This window comes from Ranitomeya variabilis, chromosome 2 (assembly GCF_051348905.1).
Source record: "Ranitomeya variabilis isolate aRanVar5 chromosome 2, aRanVar5.hap1, whole genome shotgun sequence".
NCBI lineage: Eukaryota > Metazoa > Chordata > Amphibia > Anura > Dendrobatidae > Ranitomeya > Ranitomeya variabilis.
The window spans coordinates 198,161,323-198,183,287 of NC_135233.1; the positions used below are offsets into that span (position 1 = coordinate 198,161,323).

Genomic DNA, 21,965 nt, shown 5'->3' on the forward strand with positions numbered 1-21,965 from the left:
TAAATAACCTGTTGGTTTGTACACACATTATATCATAATCAACAGACACTATTTATCTATAGAATACCCTTGTTCTTTCTATAATATCATCTTTTTTTTAGCATAAGTAGATGTAGGTGTTGTCTACATGTGGCTGACACATTGCTAAAAATTTAATTAGAGCCGCATCCATATGGCAAACCCCCTTTTTTCTGGCATATTACGGCACCTGATACCCCAATACTGAGCCGCTGCTGCCGTATGTGTCCTAATTACTGCACCTAATACCCCAATACTGAGCCGCTGCTGCCGTATGTGACCCTATTACTCCACCTGATACCCCAATACTGACCCGCTGCTGCCGTATGTGTCCCTATTACTGCCCCTGATATGCCAATAGTGACCCGCTGCTGCCGTATGTGTCCCTATTACTGCCCCTGATATCCCAATACTGAGCTGCTGCTGCCGTATGTGACCCTATTACTCCACCTGATACCCCAATACTGACCCGCTGCTACCGTATGTGTCCCTATTACTGCCCCTGCTTTGTGGTTCTTTGTGCCCTCTAAATTCTAAAGCAACCCTCTATATAGTAATGCCGGGTGCAAATGCCCAATAAACTAGTGCCCATATTTTGCCCCCTTGAAAGTAATATGGCCCTGTGTGCCCCTTTGATAGCCACAGTAACCTGAGTTCCCCTATAACAATAAGTGCCCACTTTACATTTTAGAATGTCCCGAGTCTCCCCCCTGTACAGCTCCCCTTTACACAGCATAATGCTCTCTTATACACAGTATAATGTACCCTCACTGTACCACCCACACAGTATACGGACTCCTTAGTAGCCCCCAAACTGTTTGATGGCTCCAACAATGTAAAATGACCCCCATACTGTAATCTCCATACTGTATGATGGCCCCCTAGATAGCCTCCATATACAGTAGCATAATGCACCAGATAGTCCACAATATAGTATAATGCACTCCCCATAGGCAGACTCTATAGCATATGGCAGCCCCCATAGTCAGACTCTGTAATAAGGCAGCACCCTCATAGTCAGACCCTGTAATAAGGCAGCCCCCATAGTCAGACCCTGTAATGAGGCAGCACCCCTATAGTCAGACCCTGTAATGAAGCAGCCCCCATAGTCAGACCCTGTAATAAGGCAGCACCCCCATAGGCAGACCCTGTAATAAGGCAGCACCCCCATAGTCAGACTCTGTAATAAGGCAGCTCCAATAGTCAGACCCTGTAATAAAGCAGCACCCCTATAGGCAGACCCTGTAATAAGGCGGCAGACCCTGTAATAAGGCGGCACCCCCATAGTCAGACCCTGTAATAAGGCAGCCCCCATAGTCAGACCCTGTAATGAGGCAGCACCCCTATAGTCAGACCCTGTAATGAAGCAGCCCCCATAGTCAGACCCTGTAATAAGGCAGCACCCCTATTGGCAGACCCTGTAATAAGGCAGCACCTCTATAGGCAGACCCTGTAATGAGGCAGCCCCCCTATAGGCAGAGTCTGTAATAAGGCAGCACCCCTATAGGCAGACCCTGTAATGAGGCAGCCCCCCTATAGGCAGACCCTGTAATAAGGCAGCACCCCTATTGGCAGACCCTGTAATAAGGCAGCACCTCTATAGGCAGACCCTGTAATGAGGCAGCCCCCCTATAGGCAGAGTCTGTAATAAGGCAGCACCCCTATAGGCAGACCCTGTAATGAGGCAGCCCCCCTATAGGCAGACCCTGTAATAAGGCAGTCCCCACAGTCAGACCCTGTAATAATGCAGCCCCCCATAGGCAGACAATGTAATAAGGCAGCAGCACCCATTAAAAAATAAATAAATAAATAAATACTCACCTCTCTTCTTCCTGGTTCCTGCCCTGCTCCTGCTGATCTCCTGACAGCGGGTGCCAGGCAGTGACGTCATCACGCCCGCTGTCAGTGTCGGCGATGTCAGACGCCGACACTGACAGGGGGATGATGGGAGAAGGAGCGTAGTTCTCCTTCTTCCATCAATGCGATCAACTGTATCGGCTAAATGCCGGTGCAGCTGATCTTCCTATGACGGCGGGGGGCCATTGCTGGCACCGGGCCCCCCCGCCTGCTCAGGGGCCCAATAGCGGCAGAGCAGGGAGATCGATTCTCCCTGCTCTGCCGCAGAAGGCAACTGTATACAGTTACAGTAGCGTAGCTCCGGGTGGGCCCCCTCAGATCACCGGGCGCGGGGCACCCACACCCTCTGTCCCCCCCGGTAGCTAAGCTGCTGTAAAGAGGTAATAATGTGTTGGGATCGCGGGATTTTATCTCTCTTTTTATACACCTTAAAATCTTGTTTGCTTTTGCAGCTGCTGCCTGACATTGAGTGCAGCTGCTCAGCTTACTTGTAGCCAGAATCCCCCGTGCTTCTCCTGTTCTGTAGTCCTGAGTATTTTCCTATCTAATGTATATGCAGCAATAGGATTACTCCGTCCTCGGTGCATTGCTCTACATTTCTCTACACTGCTTAAAAAAATAAAGGGAATACTTAAACAACAGAATCTAACTCCAAGTAAATCAAACTTCTGTGAAATCAAACTGTCAACTTAGGAAGCAACACTGATTGATAATCAGTTTCATATGCTGCTGTGCAAATGGAATAGACAACAGATGGAAATTATTGGCAATTATCAAGACACACTCAATAAAGGAGTGGTTCTGCAGGTGGGGACCACAGACCACACCTCAGTACCAATGCTTTCTGGCTGATGTTTTGGTCACTTTTGAATGTTGGTTGTGCTTTCATACTCGTGGTAGCATGAGACGAACTCTACAACCGACACAAGTGACTCAGGTAGTGCAGCTCATCCAGGATGGCACATCAATGCAAGCAGTGGCAAGAAGGTTAGTTGTGTCTGTCAGCGTAGTGTCCAGAGGCTGGAGGTGCTACCAGGAGACAGGCCAGTACACCAGGAGACATGGAGGGGGACGTAGGAGGGCAGTGGGTCAGTAATAGTGTGGGGTGGCATTTCTTTGGAGGACCGCCCAGCCCTCCATGTGCTCGCCAGAGGAAGCTTGACTGCCGTTAGGTACCGAGATGAGATCCTCAGGCCCCTTGTGAGACCATATGCTGGTGCGGTTGGCCCTGGGTTCCTCCTAATGCAGGACAATGGCACACCTCATGTGGCTGGAGTGTGTCAGCAGTTCCTGCAAGATGAAGGCATTGAAGCTATGGACTGGCCCGCCCGTTCGCCAGACCTGAATCCGATTGAACACATCTGGGACATCATGTCTCGCTCCTTCGACCAACGTCACGTTGCACTACAGACTGTCCAGGAGTTGGCGGATGCTTTAGTCCAGGTCTGGGAGGAGATCCCTCAGGAGACCATCCGCCTCCTCATCAGGAGCATGCTCAGGCATTGTAGGGAGGTCATACAGGCACGTGGAGGCCGCACACACTACTGAGCATAATTTCCTTGTCATGAGGCATTTCCACTAAAGTTGGATCCTGTAATTTGATTTTCCACTTTGCTTTTGAGCATCATTCCAACTCCAGACCTCCATGGGATATTAGTTGTGATTTACATTGTAATTGTTATTTTTTTTGTTCTGAACAAATTCCTCTATGCAATGAATAAAAATTTGCAACTGGAATATTTCATTCAGAGATATCTAGGATGTGGGATTTTAGTGTTCCCTTTATTTTTTTGAGCAGTGTAAATTAATCTCATCTGCCGAGTGTTCGCCAATTAGACGTCTCATCCAGATCGTTCTGTAATATTGTAATGCCACGGACAGAGTTTAGTGTTGTCAGCAAAGAATAAGAATCAGACTGACACTTTACTCTCAATACCATCCACAAGGTCATTAACCTCTTTCTACCATTGGACGTACTATTCCATCCATGTGGGGTGGGCCCTACTTCCCATGGACGGTATAGTACGTCCAGCGCGATCAGCCGCTCTCACGGGGGGAGCACGGCCGATCGCGGCTGGGTGTCAGCTGACTATCGCAGCTGACATCCGGCACTATGTGCCAGGAGCAGTCACGGACCGCTCCTGGCATTTTAACCCCCGGAACGCTGCGATCAAAGATGATCGCAGCGTTCCGGCGGCATAGGGAAGCATCGCCCAGGGAGGGGGCTCCCTGCATGCTTCCCTGAGACCCTCGGAGCAATGCGATGTGATCGCGTTGCTCCCAGGGTTTCCTACCTCCTTCTCCCTGCAGGGCCCGGATCCAAAATGGCTACGGGGCTGCTTCCGGGTCCTGCAGGGAGGTGCAGGCGTACTGAAAGAGAAGGAATAGCGGGCACAGCAGCACAGCATATATAAAAAAGGGATCAACCCATATGCATATCAAAGAACAATAGAGATCAAAAGAGAAAAGAAAATATGCATAACAATGGGATCAACCTTCAGAAAATAGTTTTACGTGTGCAAAATCCAACAGGGCAAGACGCACATTAAAAACATTTAAAAGCCAAAAACACACACGGCCAATAAACCAAACAAGCCCCCCAGATAAATAGGAAATAACCCTTAGGCACCCCATAACATGCAAATTATCCAAGTAATAGATGTACATCAATAAATATCAATCTGCTGTCAGCTATACCTCATAGTCCCTAGACATGATACATCATAGAATAAATATTAAGTGCAAGTACCGCATCATAGATATATTTACCAAAATTGCTGAGCAGAGATAAGAGCCATGGGGTAGCGGAGCAGGCGCTGGTAATCCTGCAGCCCTGCCTGTCAGATCGCTGATCTGACACAGTGCTCTGCAAAGTGTCAGATCAGCGATCTGTCACTATAGTATGATGTCCCCTCCTGGGGCAATGTAAAAAAGTAAAAAAAAAAATATTTACATGTGTAAAAAAAAAAAAAAAAATTCCTAAATAAAAAAATAAAAATAAATATTGTTCCAATAAATACATTTCTTTATCTAAATAAAAAAAACAATAAAAGTACATATATTTAGTATTGCCACGTCCGTAACTACCCTACCTATAAAATTGTCCCACTAGTTAACCCCTTCAGTGAACACCGTCACAAAAAAAAAGAAAACGAGGCAAAAAACAATGCTTTATTATCATACTGCCGAACAAAAAGTGGAATAACACGCGATCAAAAAATAGGATATAAATATCCATGATACCGCTGAAAACGTCATCTTCTCCCGCAAAAAACGAGCCACCATACAGCATCATCAACAAAATAATAAAAAAGTTATAGTCCTCAGAATAAAACGATGCAAAAATAATTATTTTTTTATATTAAATAGTTTTTATCGTATAAAAGCGCCAAAACATAAAAAAATGATATCAATGAGGTATCGCTGTAATCGTACTGACCCGAAGAATAAAACTGCTTTATCAATTTTACCAAATGCGGAACGGTATAAACGCCCCCCAAAAGAAATTCATGGATAGCTGGTTTTTGGTCATTCTGCCTCACAAAAATCAGAATAAAAAGCGATCAAAAAATGTCATGTGCCCGAAAATGGTTCCAATAAAAACGTCAACTAGTCCCGCAAAAACAAGACCTCACATGACTCTGTGGACCAAAATATGGAAAAATTATAGCTCTCAAAATATGGGTTAGGGCTAGGGTTAGGGTTGGGGCTAAAGTTAGGGTCGGGGCTAGGGTTCGGGTTGGGGCTAGGGTTAGGTTTGGGGCTAGGATTAGGGTTGGGGTTAGGGTTGGGGCTAGGTTTAGGGTTGGGGCTAGGGTTAGGGTTGGGGCTAGGGTTAGGGCTACAGTTAGGGTTGGGGCTGAATTTAGGGTTAGCACTGGGGCTAAAGTTAGGGTTCGGGCTAAAGTTAGGGTTAGGGTTTGGATTACATTTACGGTTGGGATTAGGGTTGGGATTAGGGTTAGGGGTGTGTCAGGGTTAGGGGTGTGGTTAGGGTTACCATTGGGATTAGGGTTAGAGGTGTGTTTGGATTAGGGTTTCAGTTAGAATTGGGGGCTTTCCACTGTTTAGGCACATCAGGGGCTCTCCAAACGCGACATGGTGTCCGATCTCAATTCTAGCCAATTCTGTGTTGAAAAAGTAAAACAGTGCTCCTTCCCTTCCGAGGTCTCCCGTGCGCCCAAACAGGGGTTTACCCGCAACATATGGGTATCAGCGTACTCAGGACACATTGGACAACAACTTTTGGGGTCCAATTTCTTCTGTTACCCTTGGGAAAATACAAAACTGGGGGCTAAAATATACCGTAATTTTTGTGGAAAAAAAAGGATTTTTTTATTTTCACGGCTTTGCGTTATTAACTGTAGTGAAACATTTGGGGGTTCAAAGTTCTCACAACACATCTAGATAAGTTCCTTGGGGGGTCTAGTTTCCAATATGGGGTCACTTATGGGGGGTTTCTACTGTTTAGGTACATAAGGGGCTCTGCAAATGCAACGTGACGCCTGCAGACCAATCCATCTAAGTCTGCATTCCAAACGGCTCTCCTTCCCTTCCGAGCTCTGCCATGCCCCCAAATGGTGGTTCCCCCCCACATATGGGGTATCAGCGTACTCAGGACAAATTGGACAACAACTTTTGGTGTCCAATTTCTCCTCTTACCCTTGGGAAAATACAAAACTGGGGGCTAAAAACAATTTTTGTGGGAAAAAAAATATTTGTTATTTTCATGGCTCTGCGTTATTAACTGTAGTGAAACACTTGGGGGTTCAAAGTTCTCACAACACATCTAGATAAGTTCCTTGGGGGGTCTAGTTTCCATTATGGGGTCACTTGGGGGGGGTTCTACTGTTTAAGTACACCAGGGGCTCTGCAAATGCAACGTGACGCCTGCAGACCAATCCATCCAAGTCTGCATTCCAAACGGCGCTCCTTCCCTTCCGAGCTCTTCCATGCGCCCGAACGGTGGTTCCCCCCACATACGGGGTATCAGCGTACTCAGGACAAATTGAACAACAACTTTTGGGGACCAATTTCTCCTGTTACCCTTGGGAAAATACAAAACTGGGGGTTAAAAAATAATTTTGGTGGAAAAAAAAGGAATTTTTATTTTCACGGCTCTGCATTATAATCTTCTGTGAAGCACTTCGTGGGTCAAAGTGCTTACCACACATCTAGATAAGTTCCTTAGGGGGTCTACTCTCCAAACTGGTGTCACTTGTGGGAGGTTTCATTGTTTAGGCACATCAGGGGCTCTCCAAACACAACATGGTGTCCCATCTCAATTCCAGTCAATTTTGCATTGAAAAGTCAAATGGCGCTCCTTCCCTTCGGAGCTCTGCTGTGTGCCTAAACAGTGGTTTACCCCCACATATGGGGTATCAGCGTACTCAGGACAAATTGCTCAACAACTTTTGGGGTCCAATTTCTCCTGTTACCCTTGGTAAAATAAAACAAATTGGAGCTGAAGTAAATTTTTTGTGAAAAAAAATTAAATGTTCATTTTTTTTTAAACATTCCAAAAATTCCTGTGAAACACCTGAAGAGTTAATAAACTTCTTGAATGTGGTTTTGAGCACCTTGAGGGTTGCAGTTTTTAGAATGGTGTCACTCTTGGGTGTTTTCTATCATATAGACCCCTCAAAGTGACTTCAAATGTGATGTAGTCCCTAAAAAAAATGGTGTTGTAAAAATGAGAAATTGCTGGTCAACTTTTAACCCTTATAGTTCCCTAACAAAAAAAAAAATTTGGTTCAATAATTGTGCTGATGTAAAGTAGACATGTGGGAAATCTTACTTATTAAGTATTTTGTGTGATATATCTCTGTGATTTAAGGGCATAAAAATTAAAAGTTGGAAAATTTTTGCCAAATTTCCATTTTTTTTCACAAATAAATGCAGGTAATATCAAATAAATTTTACCACTATCATGAAGTACAATATGTCACGAGAAAACAATGTCAGAATCATCTGGATCCATTGAAGCTTTCCAGAGTTATAATCTCATAAAGGGACAGTGGTCAGAATTGTAAAAATTGGCCCAGTCATTAACGTGCAAACCACCCTTGGGGGTAAAGGGGTTAATAAAGAGGTTCAAAAGAATCGGCCCTAGAACGGATTCCTGCGGTCCCCTCTGCTCCTAGTACAGATCTCTGCGGTCCCCTCTGCTCCTAGTACAGATCCCTGCGGTCCCCACTGCTCCCAGTACAGTTCCCTGCGGTCCTCACTGCTCCCAGTACAGATCCCTGCTGTCCCCACTGCTCCAAGTACAGATCCCTGAGGTCCCCACTACTCCCAGTACAGATCCCTCTGGTACCCCACTGTTGACTGTATTCCATTTAGAGAACGTACTATTAATAACAACTTTGTTTCCTGTCATTTAGCCAATTCCTTACCCATCTGCATATAGTTTCCCCCAGTCCCAGCTTATGGAGCTTCAGTATAAGGCTGTTATGTGTTACAGGATCAGATGTCTTTGTAAAGTCCAGATAAATCACATCAGCCGCATTACCAACATCCAGATTTGCGCTAAACTCCTCATATGAACCCAAAATGTTAGTTAGACACGACCTATCTTTCATGAATCTGTGCTGGTTGTTACATATTATAATATTCTCTGCAATATATTTCTGCAGGTCATCTCTTATAATGCCCTCATACATATTGCACACTACTGATGTCAGACTTACCAGACGGTGGTTGCCCGGATCCAGCCTCTTACCTTTCTTATATATCGGTACCACATTAGCCTCCTCCAATCCTGTAGCACCACCTCTGTTACAAGAGAGTCTAAGAATATGAGATACAATGGTCTGTCAATTGATCTCAATTCCCTCAGTATCCGTGGATGAATGCCAACTGGTCTGGAGGATTTGTCAATGTTTAATTTGTTCAGACGTAGATGAACTTCTTGTTGTCACGGCGCCACCTGCCGCCGCTCCTGCCACTGCGCCTGCCGCTCACTCTGCGCGCCTACATACTTACCCGTACCGGCTCCAGTGGTGTGCGCGCGCCTTCCGGTCTCTTCTCCTGACTCGCCGCCGGTCCCTGGCTTTCGTCGGGTGCATGTGCGCGCCTCTCACTGCGCACGCGCACTTCCTCTCTCTGGTCTGCAGACGCTCAGTTCCTCCACTCTATGATTATGGAGGATCTTGACACGGAAGTTCTGCAGCACTCGGTCTATTTAAGATAACTCCTTCCTCTGCTCCATGCCTGATTGTCATTTGTCCTCATTTGAACCAGGTCCCTCTGTACCTTGCCCTGTCCTGTGCGTCCGCCATACCTTGGTCTGTCCTGTGCGTCCGTCATACCCTGCCTGTTCTGTGTTTCCACCATACCCTGCCTGTCCTGTGTTTCCGCCATACCCCGCCTGTCCTGTGTTTCCGCCATACCCTGCCTGTCCTGTGTTTCCGCCATACCCTGCCTGTCCTGTGTTTCCGCCATATCCAGTCTGTCCTGGGCTTCCGCCATATCCTGCCTATTCTTAGTCTCAGTCATTGCCAGCCTGTCCTGTGTCGCCGTTATAGCCAGTTCAGCGTCTTTTCCGCTCCTACTTCCTGTCCCCGGGTATCAGCTTCTGCGGCAATAGTCTCCCTCGGGCCTTCCCCTAACACTCCCTGTATTGGGGGTGGTCCACCAGGCCAGCTCACCCTTGGGAGGTTCGTTGTCGTGGTTCTGCGGGTTCACTTTAGGAGGTCCAAAAGATCTTACAGTACAATCAGGCCATGGACCCCGCTGGTACCCCGACTCCTACCCAAAAGGAACTACTGTTCCTCCGGGAGAACCAGTCTAGGATCATGTCCTTCTTGAAATCCGTGGAGTCTCGTCTCTCGTCTCTGCAGGGCTCTGACCCGGAAGTGCTCCGCAGCTGGCAGGTCTCCAACAGGAGCTTGCTCAGCAGTGTGACACTCAAGCCCACATCCTTAATTTCATGGCATCCGTGGATGATCGTCTTCATGCCCTCCAGTCTCCTGCTCCTGTTTCCTCTCAGTCCTCGGCCCCTCACCCACCGCCTCGCCTGGCTAAACCACCTCGTTACAGTGGGGATCCTAAATTATGTAGGGGGTTTCTGAACCAGTGCCAACTCCATTTCGATTTGCTCCCTATGCGGTACCCTACTGACCGAGCAAAGGTGGCCTTTGTGATTTCCCACTTAGAGAGAGATGCTTTAGCTTGGGTAAACCTTCTCTAGGAGCGAGATGACCCTCTTGTCTCTCAACTATCCATCTTTTTAGATACTTTTCGTAAAGTATTCGATGAACCGGGTCGTTTGGCCTCTACCACCGAGTCTCTTTTTAACCTTCACCAGGGGTCTCTTTCTGTGGGTCAATATGCCATTCGGTTTCGCACACTTTTGTCTGAATTGGGATGGAACAATGAGGCATTGGTGGGAGCCTTTTGGAGAGGGCTCTCATCTCGAATTAAGGATGAATTGGCGGGTCAGGATACTCCGACTTCCTTGGAAGATCTTATTTCACTGGCAACCCGCATAGACTTACGTTTCCAAGAGCGTACCTGAGAATCCGCTAGGGACAGGAGAGTTCCTCGTCTTCCTTCGGCTACTCTGAGTCCTTCCTGTCTGCGTCCTGTGATGACTTCTGCTGTTTCTGTCCCAGAGCCCATGCAGGTGGATCGTCTCAAACCGGTGGAACAGCGCCGGAAGGAGAGACTGGCTCAAGGTCTCTGTTTCTATTGTGGCAGTGCTGCTCATCTTCTGCATTCCTGTCCTTTGAGACTGGGAAACGCCTTCACCTAGGACAGGTAAGAGAGGTCTCCCTAGGTGTTCCTGAATCCTCTCCACCTCTGACTCTTTCTGTTCTTTTGCATCTGGGTTCTAAACGTTTTTCTGATTTAGCTTATATAGATTCTGGGGCGGCTGGGAATTTCATCCAACTCGAGGCGGTTAGGAGACTACGGATTCCGATCAGATCCCTGGAGACTTCTCGGCAGATTGCGTCAGTCGACGGTCAGCCCTTGCGGGAGTCCGTTACTTTGGTGACCAAAGAACTGGAACTTCAAATAGGAATTTTGCATCGGGAGAAGATAGTCTTTTATGTGCTGCCTTCGTTGCCCCACACAATTCTGCTTGGACTTCCTTGGTTGAGGACTCACGAACCTTATCTTGACTGGCGGTCTTGTGATATTCTGCGTTGGGTACTGTTTTGCCAGAGCAACTGTCTGCGGTCAGTTCTGCCGAAAAGTTCTTCTCGTCCAAATCCGGAGTCCTCCAATCTACCTTCCAGCTATTGGTCCTTCCAGGATGTCTTAAATAAAAAAGAAGCAGAGGTCTTACCACCGCATCGTCCATATGACTGCCCAATTGATCTTGTTCCGGGTTCTACTCCACCCAGAGGCCGAATTTACCCGTTGTCTCCCACCAAGACGCAAGCTATGTCCGAATATGTCTGGGAGAATTTAGCTAGAGGCTTTATTCCTAAGTCCTCCTCTCCAGCAGGTGCAGTTTTTTTCTTCATCAAGAAGAAGGATGGCTCCCTCCGTCCATGTATTGACTACCGAGGTCTTAACAATCTCACGATTAAGAACAAGTATCCGCTACCACTTATTCCGGAGTTGTTTGACCACCTTAGGGGAGCTCGTATCTTCAAGAAATTGGATCTTCGCGGAGCGTACAACCTAATCCGTATTCGTTCAGGAGACAAGTGGAAGACTGCCTTTAACACCCGAGACATCCATTATGAGTATTTAATCATGCCCTTCGGTTTGTGTAACGCTCCTGCAGTGTTCCAGGAGTTTGTGAATGATGTTTTCCAGGATCTACTCTACTCCTGTGTGGTGGTATACTTAGACGACATTCTGGTGTTCTCCTCGGATCTTGCTTCCCACAGAAGGGATGTTCGCCAAGTGCCGTCTCGTCTTAGAGAGAACCGTCTTCATGCCAAACTCGAGAAGTGCGTTTTTGAGCAGTCTTCGCTACCATTTCTCGGCTACATCATTTCTGACTCAGGCTTGCAAATGGACCCGGAAAAGGTGTCTGCTGTGCTTAACTGGCCACGTCCCCAGGGAATGAAAGCTATTCAACGCTTCCTCGAGTTCGGAAATTACTACCGGCAGTTCATCCCGCATTTCTCCACTCTGGTCGCCTCAATTTCTGCTTTGACTCGCAAGGGGTCCAACCCTCAGATCTGGTCTTCCGAGGCTGAAGATGCTTTTCGCTCTCTGAAACAAGCCTTTGCCTCCGCTCCTGTACTCCGTCGGCCTGAGGTCAGCAAGCCCTTCATTCTTGAGGTAGACGCTTCTGCCATTGGTGCTGGTGCGATACTCTCCCAAAGGTCTTCTTCCGGACAACTTGCCACTTGTGGTTTCTTTTCCAAGATCTTCACCGTCTCAGAGAGGAATTACGCCATTGGTGACAAGGAACTATTGGCCATAAAATTGGCGCTGGAGGAATGGCGTTATCTATTGGAGGGAGCCGTTCATCCTATCAAAATCTACACTGACCACAAAAATATGGAATATATCCGCTCAGTGCAAAGGCTTAATCCTCGCCAAGCCAGGTGGTCTTTATTCTTTGCCCGTTTTGACTTTGAGCTATATTTTCGTCCTGGTAATAAGAACTACAAAGCTGATGTCTTGTCCAAATGCTTTCTCGTAACCGACGTTGTGGAGGAACCTTCACACATAGTGGATCCCAGCAAGATCATTCCTGTGGCTCCTATCAGCATGACTTCCTTGCCTCCGGGTAAAACTTTTGTGCAGGAGAACAAGAGGAGTCGAGTGTTACGTTGGGGTCACGCTTCTAAGCTGGCAGGCCATGTGGGATTCAAGAAAATACTCTCTTATCTCGCGCTATTATTGGTGGCCGTCCCTTCTACAAGATGTCCGAAGTTTTGTGGTATCCTGTCCTTCCTGTGCAAGGAACAAGGTTCCTAGACATCTGCCCTCCGGTCTTCTGCATCCACTGCCTGTTCCCTCGGTCCTCTAGCAACACATTGCTATGGATTTTATTACTGATCTGCCTCGGTCTTCTGGTCATACTGTCATTTTTGTAGTAGTGGATCGATTCTCCAAGATGGCTCATTTTGTCTCTTTGCCTGGATTACCTTCCACTCCTGAATTGGCAAGAATCTTCATTGCTTATATTTTTCGGATTCATAGCTTTCCTCTTCACAGGAGTTCAATTTACCTCTCGGTTCTGGCGTGCTCTTTGCAAACTGATGAATGTAACTTTGGATTTCTCCTCAGCCTACCATCCTCAAACTAACGGACAAGCGGAGCTAACAAACCAGATTCTAATGACCTATCTCCGTCATTTTTCTAATGTCCATCACAATGATTAGTCTGATTTGCTTCCTTGGGCCGAGTTTGCGTACAATTACCACATTAATGACTCTTCTACCAAATCACCCTTCTTCATCGTTTATGGGCAACATCCTGGTGTCCCTCTGCCGGTACTTCCTGCCTCGGGTGTGCCGGCGGCCGATCTTCTGTCCAAGGAGTTCTCCAGGGTTTGGCAGGAGACCAAAGTCACGTTAGAACAGGCACAGAACAGGATTAAAAGACATGCTGACAAAAGACGCCTGGATCCTCCGTTATACCAGCCTGGAGATAAAGTGTGGTTGTCGTCCAGGTTCATCCGTCTTAAGATTCCTTCGTATAAATTAGGTCCACAGTACATTGGTCCATTTGAGGTTTTGGCTCATATCATCGATGTTGTCTACAAACTGAAACTACCTCCTTCACTTCGCATTCCCAATTCTTTTCTTGTCTCCCTTTTGAAACCTGTCATTTTCAATCAATTCCATGCTTCTCCTGGTCAATCACCTCTGCCAGTTTCCGCTCAAGATGTCTTTGAAGACTTTCTTTTTGGTCGATTGGAAGGGTTTTGGTCCTGAGGAGAGGTCTTGGGAACCCCGTGAAAACATACAGGCTCCTCAGATTTTGGCCAAATTTCTTTCCGGTCTTAGAAGGAGGAGGTGTAAGGGGAGGAGTACTGTCATGGCGCCACCTGCCGCCGCGCCTGCCGCTCAATCTGCGCGCCTACATACTTACCCCTCCCGGAGGAGTATTTTTACGCTGCTAAAACAATTTTTAATGCATCTTCTGTCTGCCGGGGAACACTACCTTTAACTGTATCCGTGTCCTCAGGACACAGATACAGTCCATACCCACCATAAAGAAGAAAGTCAAAGACTTCTTATCATTTATTCTCTTGCAGCCCAACTGTATTGGGTAGAAAAGGTGATACTCTTTATTTGGCATATTTTTCTTTGTGGGTAACTATTACTGTATTGGACACACTATGGTGCACTATCATTTCGGGGGATACTGTTTATGTTCCTATTGTTACAGGGGAAATGTCTGTATGGCACTTCTTTTAGGGTGGTGGGGGTTGTAATTATAGTTTTGACACTTTTATTGTCAAAGCACACAGCATTTTCAATATGTTCCCCTAAGATAATAGATTATAACTAAACAGTCAGGAAGGATAAAATGTGATCTCCTTGATTATTACTGTAGACTGGAGCTGTGCAATCATCATTATTAACTGTGATAGGAGTTTCTGTCCTTCTGCTTTGTTGAAAAGTTATATTATACAGATTCATCCTACTTGGAAGTTGGAGTTGATGGGAGCAAAAAGTAATGTAGTTCTCGAGTAGTCACCATGACATCACATGACTTAGCTGAAGAAACAATATTTATGACTTTTCAGATGTAAAGTATCAGCAAAGTAGGGTTGATTTATATATTTATTTAGTGATAAAATTAATTAAGAAAAAAGGGTGTTATTTTTACTGTAAATTGGCCCTGGTTATCTGGATTGCCGGCAGTTGTGCTGCAATTTTGGTAAAGGTGGTGGTCATTTTTCATTTCTAAACGCTGATCCATATGTCACAGGAGAGCTATTAGTTCCTTAATACAAGTGCTATAACATTAATTTTTTGTAAAACGTTTTTCCAGATGCCTCTCCTAGGAGCCGATCTCAGAGCCTTAGTCGCTTACTGTGGAAGCAAGCCAGTGTGGCCAGTGAACTGTGGGATAGGCTGACCGCTCGCAGTTTAGACCAGCACCGCCATTTGGAAAGAACATTAGAGCAGCTTCGGGACTTAGGAGTTTCGGTGAAAGAAGCTACGGACGCACTGAGTCAGGCGGAGAGCGTGCAGACAACATGGGAACCTATAGGGGACTTGTTTATAGACTCCTTGCCTGAGCACATCCAGGCTACGAAGGTAAACGAGGAGCGTGTGCTGCCCATACAACGTGCAGTATTGGCACAATAAACGCTGATGATGGCTCTTAATTATTCCTTAGCTGTTTAAGGAAGAGATAGCGCCAATCAAAGACACAAACAAGATGGCAAACGACCTTGCTCATCAGCTAGCCCTGTGTGATGTCCACCTGTCCATGGAAAATGCTCGTGAGCTGGAGCAAATTAACAGTCGCTGGAAACAGCTACAGGTATATGCAGATAATATACAGTGAGGAACCCACCTACCCCCGGTACACAATGAGCAATTAAGATTAAAGGGGTATTCCCATCTCCGAAATCCTATCCCAATATGTCGTAGGTGTAATAATAATTTAATATTAGCAAATACCTTCATTTACAAAAGTAGTATAGTTGTTCTGATTCACTGTCTCTTCCTTCATGCAGGGCCTTAGGTATCCATGGGTACGTCCACTGATACAGTGACAGCTAGCTAGTTGCTACTGGCCGTAACCTTGGATACCTAAGGTCCTGCAATTCCTGCACATGAGTAAAGAGACAGCAAATCAGAAGAACTATACTACATTTGTAATTGAACGTATTTACTAATATTATTATTATTATTACACCTACTACATATTGGGATAGGATCTTGGAGATGGGAATACCCCTTTAATCCCATCTTAATGTGATTGTACATCTTTGGGAACATTGTATTTCTTTTTTTTTTAAATGATTAAATGCATGTATATTGTGCATAGTTTAATGTGGTCTGTGACCATAAATCAGCTGAAAGAAGTTCAGAATAAGGCATATAAAAGAGCTACAAACTCCTCGTCATAACGTGCTGACTGATGGATTCTTCGAAATCTCATTCTGCACAACACAGAGACTATTTTTAATGTAAAATAAAAAAAATACATAAATTGTCATTGCCAATAAATGAACAACACCATGAACCATTTTTGTAGTTTTAATGCTGTAACTACCAATATTATTTGCAGTTTTATTAATAACTAGCTGAAGAGCCTGGCGTTGCCTGGGCATAGTAAATATCTGTGGTTAGTTATAGTACCTCACTTCTCTTATTTTCCCATCACACCTCTCATTTTCCCCCTCACATCTCTCATTTTCTCCCTTACACCTCTCATTTTCCCCCTCACTCCTCTTATTTCCCCCCTCACTCCTCTCATTCCCCCCTCACTCCTCTCATTCCCCCCAACACCTATTATTTCGACCTCACATCTGTCATTTCCCGATCACTCCACTATTTTCCCTCACTCCTCTCATTTTGCACTCACACCTTTTCATTTTCACCTCACACCCGTCATTTTCACCTCACATCTCTCATTTTCCCCTCAGTATATACATGTTTGTCATCTCCCTTATATATAGTAAACACCTGTATGTCATCTCCTGTATATAGTATATACCTGTATGTCATCTCCCCTGTAAATAGTATATACCTGCTGTATGTCATCTCCTCCTGTATATTGTATATACCTATGTGTCATCTCCTCCTGTATATAGTATATACCTGTATGTCATCTCTTCTGTATATACTATATACCTGTATGTTATCTCCTCCTATATATAGTATATACCTGTATATCATCTCTTGTGTATAGTATATACCTGTATGTCATCTCCCCTGTACATAGTATATACCTGTTGTATGTCATCTCCTCCTCTATATGTCTATGTGTCATCTCCTCTTTTATATAGTATATACCTGTATGTCATCTCCTCCTGTATATAGTATATACGTGTGTCATCTCCTCCTGTATATAGTATATACCTGTAAGTCATCTCCTCCTGTATATAGTATATACCTGTGTGTCGTCTGCTCCTGTATATAGTATATACCTGTGTGTCATCTCCTCCTGTATATAGTATATATCTGTGTGTCATCTCCTCCTATATAGTATATACGTGTGTCATCTCCCCTGTATATAGTATATACCTGTGTGTCATCTCCTCCTGTATATAGTATATACCTGTGTGTCATCTCCCCTGTATATAGTATATACCTGTGTGTCATCTCCCCTGTATATAGTATATACCTGTGTGTCATCTCCCCTGTATATAGTATGTACCTGTATGTCATCTACCCTGTATATAGTATATACCAGTGTGTCATCTCCTCCTGTATATAGTATATACCTGTGTGTCATCTCCCCTGTATATAGTATATATGTGTGTGTCATCTCCTCCTGTATATAGTATATACCTGTATGTCATCTCCTCCTGTATATAGTATATACCTGTGTGTCATCTCCCCTGTATATAGTATATATGTGTGTGTCATCTCCCCTGTAAATAGTATATACCTGTGTGTCATCTCCTCCTGTATATAGTATATATCTGTATGTCATCTCCTCCTGTATTAGACCTCGTTCACACGTCATTTTCTCAGTATTTTTACCTCAGTAGTTGTAAGCTAAATTGGCAGCCTGATAAATCCCCAGCCAACAGTAAGCCCACTTCCTGGCAGTAAATATTAGCTCACACATACACATAATAGACTGGTCATGTGACTGACAGCTGCCGGATTCCTATATGGTACATTTGTTGCTCTTGTAGTTTGTCTGCTTATTAATCAGATTTTTATTTTTGAAGGATAATACCAGACTTGTGTGTGTTTTAGGGCGAGTTTCATGTGTCAAGTTGTGTGTGTTGAGTTGCGTGTGGCGACATGCATGTAGCGACTTTTGTGAGATGAGTTTTGTGTGGCGACATGCGTGTAGCAACTTTTTGTGTGTCGAGTTGCATGTGACAGTTTAGTGTAGCAGGTTGTGTGCAGCAAATTTTGCACATGGCGAGTTTTGCGCGTTGTGAGTTTTATGTGTGGTGCGTTTTCAGTATGTGCAAGTTTTGTGTGAGGCAACTTTTGCATGTGTTGCAACTTTTGTGCATGTGGAAATTTTTCCGCGTGTGCAAGCTTTGCGTGTGGCGAGTTTTCCATGAGGTGAGTTTTGCACGTGTGGCAAGTTTTGCGTGAGCCTAGTTTTGCATGTGGCGAGTTTTGCGCGTGGCTAGTTTTGAGTGGTGACTTTTGTGTTTCGACTTTTATGTGGCGAGGTTGGTGTATGTGTGGTGAAATGTGTGCTGAGGGTGGTATATGTGTTCAAGCACGTGGTAGTGTGTGGCACATTTTGTGTGTGTTCATATCCCCGTGTGTGGTGAGTATCCCATGTCGGGGCCCCACCTTAGCAACTGTATGGTATATACTCTTTGGCGCCATCGCTCTCACTCTTTAAGTCCCCCTTGTTCACATCTGGCAGCTGTCAATTTGCCTCCAACACTTTTCCTTTCACTTTTTCCCCATTATGTAGATAGGGGCAAAATTGTTTGGTGAATTGGAACGCACGGGGTTAAAATTTCGCCTCACAACATAGCCTATGACGCTTTCAGGGTCCAGACGTGTGACTGTGCAAAATTTTGTGGCTGTAGCTGCGACGGTGCAGATGCCAATCCCGGACATACACACATACACACATACACACACACATTCAGCTTCATATATTAGATTATTTAAATATTTTTTATTAAATAATTATTTTTTTGTTAATATATAATTAATATATTAATTATATATATATATATATATATATAATTAATGATTATCATCATTCTTTAACAATAACTATGATTGCTAAATACTTACTATTTTTTTTACAAGGTTCAGCTATTAAATGTGGTAGATTGTAATCTTTCACATTTAATAGCTGAACCTTGTAAAAAAAAAAATTCAGTACGTACATATTGTATTCATGCCCCTGGGAGCAGCAGTATGAGCTCTCTTCCATAGTAACAGCCTAAAATTTCCCTAGGCAATGAATAAAAAATTCTGCAATTTCTCTTTAAAGTAGCGCTAATCATAATGAACCATTCCTTTTCCAAATAATTATTCCCTAAATATACCTTACAAATTAAATGGAGACATTCAGACAATGGTGATTTAACTGACATAAGTCTAAATATCTCTTGGGCCTCTTTCCTTAAAAAAAACAATTGTTCCAGTTTTATGAGCATGAGTGCTTTAAAGAGGACGTGTCACCAGGTCAAAAGTGTCCGGTTCTTGCTCATGTTGAATTCCTACTTTTACCCTATATATATATATATATATATATATATATATATATATATATATATATATATATACTAGCTGTTTCCAACCAGCTAACGCTCGGCATGCTCATTGCTATCTAATTAACGCTGCTAGTGATTAAACTAAAGTAAATAATGACAACATTCAATAGCGCTTACGCAGGTGGTAAATTAACTTAAAATGAAGTTAATAACAATAATAATAATTAAAAATCAGAATAATACTAATACATTTTATTCACAGTGTAAAATCAAAAGCAAACTGGATTCGTGTGGTAATGTGTGGGGACGGAGCCTTGTGTGGTAATGTGGAGGGATGGAGCCTTGTATGGTAATGTGTGGGGACAGAGCCTCATGTGGTAATGTGTGGGGACAGAGCCTCGTGTGGTAATGTGTGGGGACGGAGCCTCGTGTGGTAATGTGTGGGGACAGAGCCTCATGTGGTAATGTGTGGGGACGGAGCCTCGTGTGTTAATGTGTGGGGACGGAGCCTCATGTGGTAATGTGGGGGACGGGATTATGTGTGGTAATATGGTGGGGGGTGGGATTATGTGTGGTAATGTGGGGGGGTGGGATTGTGTGTGGTAATGTGGTGGCGGGGGCGGGATTGTGTGTGGTAATGTGGTGGGGGGCCGGATTGTGTGTGGTAATGTGGTGGGGGCGGGATTGTGTGTGGTAATGTGGTGTGGGGCGGGATTATGTGTGGTAATGTGGTGGGGGGTGGGATTGTGTGTGGTAATGTGGTGGGGGGGCAGGATTGTGTGTGGTAATGTGGTGGGGGCGGGATTATGTGTGGTAATGTGGTGGGGGGTGGGATTGTGTGTGGTAATGTGGTGGGGGGTGGGATTGTGTGTGGTAATGTGGTGGGGGCGGGATTGTGTGTGGTTTTATGGTGGGGGGGCGGGATTGTGTGGTAATGTGGTGGGGGGGTGGGATTGTGTGTGGTAATGTGGTGGGGGGTGGGATTGTGTGTGGTAATGTGGTGGGGGGCGGGATTGTGTGTGGTAATGTGGTGGGGGGCAGGATTGTGTGTGGTAATGTGGTGGGGGGGCGGGATTGTGTGTGGTAATGTGGGGGGCGGGATTGTGTGTGGTAATGTGGTGGGGGGGCGGGATTGTGTGTGGTAATGTGGTGGGGGGTGGGATTGTGTGTGGTAATGTGGTGGGGGGCGGGATTGTGTGTGGTAATGTGGTGGGGGGCGGGATTGTGTGTGGTAATGTGGTGGGGGGCAGGATTGTGTGTGGTAATGTGGGGGGGCGGGATTGTGTGTGGTAATGTGGGGGGGTGGGATTGTGTGTGGTAATGTGGGGGGGCGGGATTGTGTGTGGTAATGTGGTGGGGGGGCGGGATTGTGTGCGGTAATGTGGGGGGGCTGGACTGTGTGTTGTGATGTGGGGGGCGGAGCTACTGTGCAGGGGGCGGGATTAGCGAGTAATCACAATGCCTCATATATAGATATACACTCACCGGCCACTTTATTAGGTACACCTGTCCAACTTCTTGTTAACACTTAATTTCTAATCAGCCAATCACATGGCGGCAACTCAGTGCATTTAGGCATGTAGACATGGTCAAGACAATCTCCTGCAGTTCAAACCGAGCATCAGTATGGGGAAGAAAGGTGATTTGAGTGCCTTTGAACGTGGCATGGTTGTTGGTGCCAGAAGGGCTGGTCTGAGTATTTCAGAAACTGCTGATCTACTGGGATTTTCACGCACAACCATCTCTAGGGTTTACAGAGAATGGTCCGAAAAAGAAAAAAAATCCAGTGAGCGGCAGTTCTGTGGGCGGAAATGCCTTGTTGATGCCAGAGGTCAGAGGAGAATGGGCAGACTGGTTCGAGCTGATAGAAAGGCAACAGTGACTCAAATCGCCACCCGTTACAACCAAGGTAGGCCTAAGAGCATCTCTGAACGCACAGTGCGTCGAACTTTGAGGCAGATGGGCTACAGCAGCAGAAGACCACACCGGGTACCACTCCTTTCAGCTAAGAACAGGAAACTGAGGCTACAATTTGTACAAGCTCATCGAAATTGGACAGTAGAAGATTGGAAAAACGTTGCTTGGTCTGATGAGTCTCGATTTCTGCTGCGACATTCGGATGGTAGGGTCAGAATTTGGCGTAAACAACATGAAAGCATGGATCCATCCTGCCTTGTATGGAGCATCTTTGGGATGTGCAGCCGACAAATCTGCGGAAACTGTGTGATGCCATCATGTCAATATGGACCAAAATCTCTGAGGAATGCTTCCAGCACCTTGTTGAATCTATGCCACGAAGAATTGAGGCAGTTCTGAAGGCAAAAGGGGGTCCAACCCGTTACTAGCATGGTGTACCTAATAAAGTGGCCGGTGAGTGTATATATATACTGTATATATATATATATATATATATATATATATATATTTTTTAGAATCTGACAACTGTTCTAGAGATATGGGCCTGTTTGTTTAGTGCTGCTTTTTATGGTCTCTACAAAGGGGGAGGTGCTCACAGGGTAATAATGCTGAGCAACCTAAAGACACGCCCCTGAGGATCCTATGAACACCACTCTCTTGTAAAGACCATAACAATGTGCACTAAATTAAAAGGTACTGTATTTAGAAAGAAAAAAATATACAAAAAAATGTAAAACTCAACGGATCAGCAAAAATAAAAGACAACTTTTGACCTGGTGACAGGTCCTCTTAATTAAATATTAATAAGGTATCTCGTATATATTTTAATTATTGTCCCCATTGAATCAGTGATAACGTATCAAATACAGGTGCATACAAATTAATTTATTCAATTGTTTTTTTTGTTTAGACAATA

At 45.0% G+C, this 21,965-nt stretch overlaps 1 protein-coding gene across 3 annotated transcripts in view; it reads left to right on the plus strand.

Annotated features, from left to right (window-relative positions):
- The window catches only part of DRP2 (dystrophin related protein 2), a 146,784-nt gene that overhangs the window by 43,775 nt on the left and 81,044 nt on the right, over positions 1-21,965 (plus strand). For all 3 annotated transcript variants that reach the window (XM_077283432.1, XM_077283433.1, XM_077283431.1), the window contains 2 exons: positions 14,794-15,062; positions 15,145-15,291. In XM_077283432.1, the coding sequence (XP_077139547.1) occupies positions 14,794-15,062; positions 15,145-15,291 (416 nt within the window). The remainder of the gene's footprint in view (positions 1-14,793; positions 15,063-15,144; positions 15,292-21,965) is intronic.